This window comes from Aristolochia californica, unplaced genomic scaffold, assembly GCF_029961685.1.
Source record: "Aristolochia californica isolate CCGP_79_NKW_82.1479 unplaced genomic scaffold, dmAriCali1.0.hap1 SCAF_13, whole genome shotgun sequence".
Lineage (NCBI taxonomy): Eukaryota > Viridiplantae > Streptophyta > Magnoliopsida > Piperales > Aristolochiaceae > Aristolochia > Aristolochia californica.
Window position 1 is genome coordinate 14,793,658 of NW_027181804.1, and position 6,802 is coordinate 14,800,459.

The 6,802-nt window shown below is 43.8% G+C and overlaps 2 protein-coding genes across 2 annotated transcripts; both read right to left on the reverse strand.

Annotated features, from left to right (window-relative positions):
• Positions 1 to 208: 208 nt before the first annotated feature.
• On the reverse strand, positions 209 to 589 carry LOC137947688 (uncharacterized). Its single transcript, XM_068793467.1, has one exon. The coding sequence runs from the start codon at positions 587 to 589 to the stop codon at positions 209 to 211; it is 381 nt and encodes a 126-aa protein (XP_068649568.1).
• Positions 590 to 1,347: 758 nt separating this feature from the next.
• On the reverse strand, positions 1,348 to 6,178 carry LOC137947689 (uncharacterized). Its single transcript, XM_068793468.1, has 3 exons — positions 5,858 to 6,178; positions 3,618 to 4,362; positions 1,348 to 1,403 (listed from the first exon to the last, which is right to left on the reverse strand). Exons 1-3 carry the CDS (start codon positions 6,176 to 6,178, stop codon positions 1,348 to 1,350), a joined length of 1,122 nt encoding a protein of 373 aa, XP_068649569.1.
• Positions 6,179 to 6,802: the final 624 nt, after the last annotated feature.

Consider the following 6,802-nt stretch of genomic DNA (forward strand, 5'->3'; position numbering starts at 1 on the left):
TTGATTCAATGCTTAATTCTTCATTAAGCCCTTCTCCCCTGTAAATAGTATTAGCGACGTGAATGACAAACCTGACCCATGGGTCACTAAGTTCACGGAAATTACAATCAAAGAAACCCGAACCAAAACCAACATACATAAAAAGAAAAATTCCATAATTTAATTTCTACGCCTGTTTATTACCCGGGATGCTATGGAGGCCATAACATCACCCGCCCTCCTGGAGAAAGAGCTTGTCCTCAAGCTTGAAGGTGGGGTAGAGAACCTGGAAGGACGCCAGGGGCTCCCAGGTAGTGTCACTGGGGTCTGTTTCAGCCCACTGCGCGAGAATCTCCCAGTCACCCTGAATGCGGCGAGCCTGCAACACCTGAGCTGGAGTAGAAAGTACTCGACCCTCTTGCAGCAGTGGCAAAGGGGTGTTGAGGAATGGGGAGTTGCCATGGAAGGCCTTCAATTGTGAGACATGAAAAACATTGTGGAGCTTAGCCTCTGGGGGTAGGTGCAATCGGTAGGCTATTGTGCCAATGCGGTCCAGCACTTGAAAGGGCCCATAAAATTTGGGGGATAATTTGTGACTCTTTGAGGCCATGAGGGATAGGCGCAGGTAGTGTTGGAGACGAAGCCACACATAATACCCTAGAGAGAAGACCAGTTCCCGCTGCTTTTTTATCGTAAGTGTTTCATTGCTTGTTGGGTTGCTTGGAGGTGAGTGTGCACCTGATTGAGCATGTCATCCCTTTCTGCTAGGGCCTGTTCCAGAGTGGCTAGCTTGGAAGAACCGGGTTCATACAATAAGAGCCGGGGTGGATCACGGCCATACACTACCTTGAAAGGGGTTGTGCCAAGTGCGCTGTGGTAGGAAGTATTATAACAGAATTCTTCCCATGCCAGCCACTTAACCCACCGTTTAGGCGAGTCTCCCACAAAACAACGGAGGTACATCTCAATAGTTTGGTTGACGACTTCTGTCTGGCCATCGGTCTGTGGGTGGTAGGCAGAAGAGAAAGACAACTTGGTGCCTTGCAATTTGAAGAGTTCCTTCCAAAAAGTACTGGTGAAGATGGCGTCTCTGTCACTAGTAATGGACGCAGACACCCCATGTAATCAGACAATATAATCCATGAAGAGCTGGGCGATGTGAGCTACTGTGTAGGGATACGCCAGAGGCAGAAAATTGGCATATTTTGAGAAGCGGTCAACCACTACAAAAATAATTGATTTTCCTGAAGATGACAGCAGGCCATCGATGAAATCCATTGAAATATCGTACCATACATGTGAAGGTAACTGAAGTGATTGGAGCAACCCTGCGGGACTTAATGATTCAGTTTTGTTCCGCTGACAAGTCTAACAAGCTGTCACATAGTCAGTGACACTTCTTTTCATGCCCCGCCAATCAAAATCTCGACTGAGACGGAAATATGTTTTTTGCCTGCCCTTATGTGTGCTATCATGAAAAGTGGACAAGATGCTGTGAATGAGTGGCGATGTGTGATGCAGATAAATCCTGTTCCGGAACAATATAAGACGATCCTGGATTGTCCAATGACTATCCGTGGTACCCTGCTCAATATGATGATATAACTCAATGAGCTCCGGATGCTACTATGTTTCCTCCCGAATAGAGTCCAACAAAAGAAGTCTAGGGAAACTGATAGCATGCAATTGTGGCTCTGGCATGTCCCAACGAGACAAGGCATCTGCCCCCACATATAAACTGCCCGGTTTATCCTCAACAGTGAAATCGAACCCCATCAATTTGCTCAACCAATGCTGCTGGGGGGAGGAGGTAAGACGCTGCTCAAGGAGATACTTCAGGCTACAATGATCGGTCCGTATGAGAAATGGGCGCCCCCAGAGATAGGGCCAATGCTGGATGGCTTTCGCTAACCCGATCAGTTCCCTTTCATAGGCAGCGAGTTTGTGATGGTATTGGCCCAGTTGTCTGCTGAAATAAGCTATCAGGTGGCCATGTTGTTGTAATATTGCGCCGATACCACCACCAGACGCATCACATTCAACCACAAACAAATCATCAAAGTCTGGTAGCTACAAGACCGGCGCTGAAGATAATGCTGCCTTCAACTGCTGGAAAGAAGAAGCTGATGTCTCGAACTAGAGAAATGCATGTTTCTTAAGGAGATTGTTGAGTGGAGCAGCAATCTGTCCGTAGTTACAGATGAATTTTCTGAAATAACCAGCGATACCCAAAAAAACCCTTAATGCTGAGATGGATGTGGGAAGAGGCCAGTCGGTGACTGCCTGTATTTTACTCTGGTCAACCTTCACACCCTCTATTGATATAACGTGCCCCAGATATGCCACTTCGGGTGTGCCCATGGAACACTTGGATTGGTTAAAAACCAAATGATGGGAACATAAGATAGTAAAAACTTGGCGAAGATGATGAAGGTGTTCGTCCCAATTTTTGTTATATACCAGGATATCATAAAAAAAAACAAGAACAAACTTCCTCAGGAGAGAATTAAATACCTCATTCATGAGGGCCTGGAAAGTGGAAGGGCGTTAGATAGACCAAATGGCATGACTAGAAACTTGAAATGCCCATGGTGCATCCTAAACACCGTCTTCTCCACATCAGACGGATGAACCCGAATCTGATGATAACCTGACTTCAGATCCAACTTTGTAAATAAGGTAGCTCCATGTAATTCAACTAATAACTCGTCAACCTCTGGTATAGGAAATTTATCTTTAATTGTATGAACGTTGAGCTCCCTGTAGTTAACACAAAACCACCAAGACCTGTCATGTTTCTTGACCAGTAAGACGGGGGATGAAAAGGGAGACCTGCTAGGCTGAATAATTCCTTGGGCGAGTATAGTTTGGCATTGGCGCTCAATTTCATCCTTCTGTAAGTGGGGGTAACGGTAAGGCCTGACCACCACTGGTTCAGTCCCCAATTTCAACCTTATGCGGGACTGAAATAAATCACCAAATTTTGTAAGTAAAGTAGTTAACTTACAGTGCTCAGCGCTCTGGACCTGAATTTCCTAAAGAGTGCAGGGCGCAGTAGCATGTGTGCCATGAAGGGTAATCTGATGTTGGGCAGTTGTAAACGTCATTGGTAAGTGATTTGAAATCCCTCAAGATAGGCCCCAACATTTGGAGCCATTTAATTCTGAGTACCAAGTCAAACCCTGCCAGTGGAATGACCAAAAAATCAGCTACAAAGGAGTGCCCCTCAATAAAAAATGGTGTGGCTGTAGAGATACCTACACTGGAGATTTTGAGCCCATTGGCCACTAAGACGGATATGCCGGTGTTATGCTATATTACCAATCCAAGTTGTTCTGTGGCTGGCTGACATATGAAGTTATGGGTGCTGTCGGAGTCAACTAAGGCCAGTAATTGGAGGTGTTGCAAACCCGCCTGAACTTGCATTGTGTTGGAGTTGTGCATGCTAGTCATAGCATGGAGTGAAATAGCAGGTGCATCCTGTTCGGCCTCATCACTGTCTTCCACTTGGTGTCTTGCAGTTTGAAGAGTTCCTTCCAAAAAGTACTAGTGAAGATGGTGTCTCTGTCACTAGTATTGGACGCAGACACCCCATGTAATCGGACAATATAATCCATGAAGAGCTGGGCAATGTGAGCTAATTGTAAGCAACTGGGTTTCTGAATCTGGAATTTTCACATGCCGTCTTGGAAAAATGAAACCCTGATAGTCAACCTTCCCCTTTGCCTCTTTGACATAAAACTGAATCCAATTATGAAAACCAGAGACCTCTTGTTCTCCACGTTGTTTTATCTCACCAACAAAAACATGTTCACATGCTGAAGAACTACCTGATGTGTCACCTCTATCATATAGATCCAACCAAAGTCTACTCATTATTTTCTTAAACTTGTCATAACCATCTGAAATGATCAATTTAGAAACAAGATATTTGTAAAGATATTTAATAGGTGCAGTCCTAGAAATCTCTTCTACAAAAGCAGCCTGCTCTTGCCTCTCTTGTTGAGTGACCACTTCTTTGCATCCTGCTTTCAGATTGTAATTATCTAATAAAGAACAAAACCGAGAGTAAGTAGTCCGTCTGAAAATATCTTCACTTAACCATGAAAAGAGGCTTCCTTGTGCCCTGTCTTGTTTCTGGTAACTTGTTTTGCCTTCCCCACAATCAATTTCATTGTCCTTTCCAGGGATCAAACGAGTAGAATCAAGCTTCCAAAGCTTATCACAAGCTTGTGCAAGATCTTCAAGTTCTTCTTTTGAATTGTAATTGCTTCCTTGACTCTCTTCCTCTCTATTCCATGTTGGGTGCTCATAAGTTGGCCAAGATTGTATGATCCTCTCCAGATACGACCTGAGCCTAGGTGGATCAAGGCACTCGTGGTTCTGATTGGGGGTTACAATTGTTGTCGTTCTGTTGATATTTCATAAAATTCTGGGGCAGTCTCACATTAGCAACTCCAACAGAGTTGAGTGTTCCTGAAATTACCCTTGTCTCAACAAATGTTAAGTGGGACCCTCTCACCAGCTGCAAAGCTCCTGTTATCAGCCTGTTACTTTGATAATCTATTCAGGGTGCAAGGGTGACTGTGTATAGGTACTCCACAGTGAGGGGTATACATTGGGAGAATGGCAGAATACTCTGGGTCACAAGTGTTAATGTAAATATGTATATGTAAAGGGGCATACTTGTGTTTTTCTTTGGTCCAAGGGCATACTTGTAAATTCCCTCTTCCTCTTCTTTTTTGAATAGGGTTTCTCATCAACCCGACGGATTTTGTAATCTGAATGAGATTTTGATAATGGAAAAACCTCTCTGAAATCAGAGAGATTTACATGGTATCAGAGCACGGAATCAAGCGACTTTGCTTCGATTTTTCAGTCTAAGGTGATTTGGTTGCTCTTGCACTCGAATTTTTTTTTTGTTTTGCCGGTTTGTGCTCATTCTGTTCATTTGCTGCTTTCATGCCGCTCATTTGCTCCTCGTTCGGTGATCCCTGGTACTTGAAGACGCCTCGCCGCCCCGCACAAGCTCTGTCATGGGTTGAATCCTCATTTCGACGCCCTCAAAGGTTGGTTCCCCTCTATTTCTGGGATATTTGTGGCTTGTGTTGCTCTGTCTCGTTGACCTCTGGTATTCACCTATGTGATTTTTGTCCGTGGAGGGCATTACGGACTCGTGAAATTTTAAAATTCCTGCAGTAGGTTTACCATTGAAATTTGTTGATTTTGGGGTTTGGAGTGGGTTTCGGAAATAGTTCTATTGGTGGTTGTTTGAAGTTCTCGTGTTATTATTTTTTTGAGAAAGCGTGATATAGATTTGTGTTTGTGAGGGATGTTGATTATGGTGGCTGGGTTGAGAGCTGGTTTCAGTTTGGACTTACCTTTCTATGGATTCAATTAGTCATGATATGAAGGTTATTTCTGTCCGATTAAATGGGAGTAATTACTCTCTTTGGCAGTTTGTGATGCGAAATTTTCTAGTTGGAAAAGACCTATGGGATTACATTGATGAAAGTATCACTGCTCCAGAACCTACATCCACTGACTTCATCAAAGAAAATAAGAAGTGGTTGACTGATAATGCAAAAATCATCACTTGGATCAACAACTCAGTGGATCAGTCTATCAGTTTGCAACTGTTGAAGTATGAGACTGCAAAAGAAATATGGGACTATTTGGAAACTCTATATGAACAGACAAACTTTGCCAAAAGGTATCAGATTGAGACAGAACTTTGGTCCGCTAAGCAAGGTGATCGTACAATTCAAGAATTCTACTAGTTTATGACACCTCTGTGGGATCAACTATATATGATGGATCCACCCTCCTTTCGGAAGCTCCCTGAATATACCAGAGCATGTGATGATTGCAAGCTTACCGACTTTCTTATGGCTCTTCGCAGTGATTTTGAACTAATAAGAGGATCTATGATCCATAGAGCTCCGATACCCACCTTTGTCTGTAGAAACACGATTGAGGTCTTTGGGTGGGATTTCTTCCAGTAAGACATCATCACCAGATATGTCACACGTACTTGTCTCTGGAACACACTCTCATACTCAGTCATCAGGGGGCATACTTGGTTCTGGATCACACTCTCATACTCATCAGTCATCAGGGAAGCCAAAAGTGCCAGTTCCACAAGATGAATGTTCCTACTCTCATGGTAAAGGTCATTGGAAACACTAGTGTCCCTCATTGCAAACCAACAATAAAACTCAAGGCAATTTCAAACCTACACAACATCATGCCTCTAGTCGTCAAAATCAAGGCCATTTCAAATCTGCACCACATCATGCCTTCAGTCATCCACCTCCGCATAGAGGTTTTTGTCCATCTGCTGCCATTGGGTCTTTGGATTGTTCAGATGCCCCTTCTGCCCCTGCTCCCACCAGCAGTGATTCTATGCCTGATCTCTCTGTTATGGACTCCATAGCATCAAGAGTGGCTAACCGGAGAAGAGAATAGATGGAGTAAACTTGTATTTCAGTACCTTAGGGGTTTAATTGTAATTTGAAGTTCCATAAGGGTCTAATTGTAATTATAGAACCTTTGATGTTTTCCTTGACCTATTTAGGGCGTCAAGTGAAGGAATGAAGACAAGCATTGATCATTAGTCTAAATGAGATCAGGTTCTCTCTCAAAAGAGGCCTAACGTGGGAGCTCCTTTTCAAGGCTCACGTCCTTCACCATTGGACGTTCCAAGAACCCCAAATCCTTCCCTTCCTCATCCTTCAATCTGGAAGCTAGAGGAGATCGCCGGGTGACTCGATCCATGGCTAGAGAGCCTAACAACGTGGTATCAGACAGGACCACCCTTGGT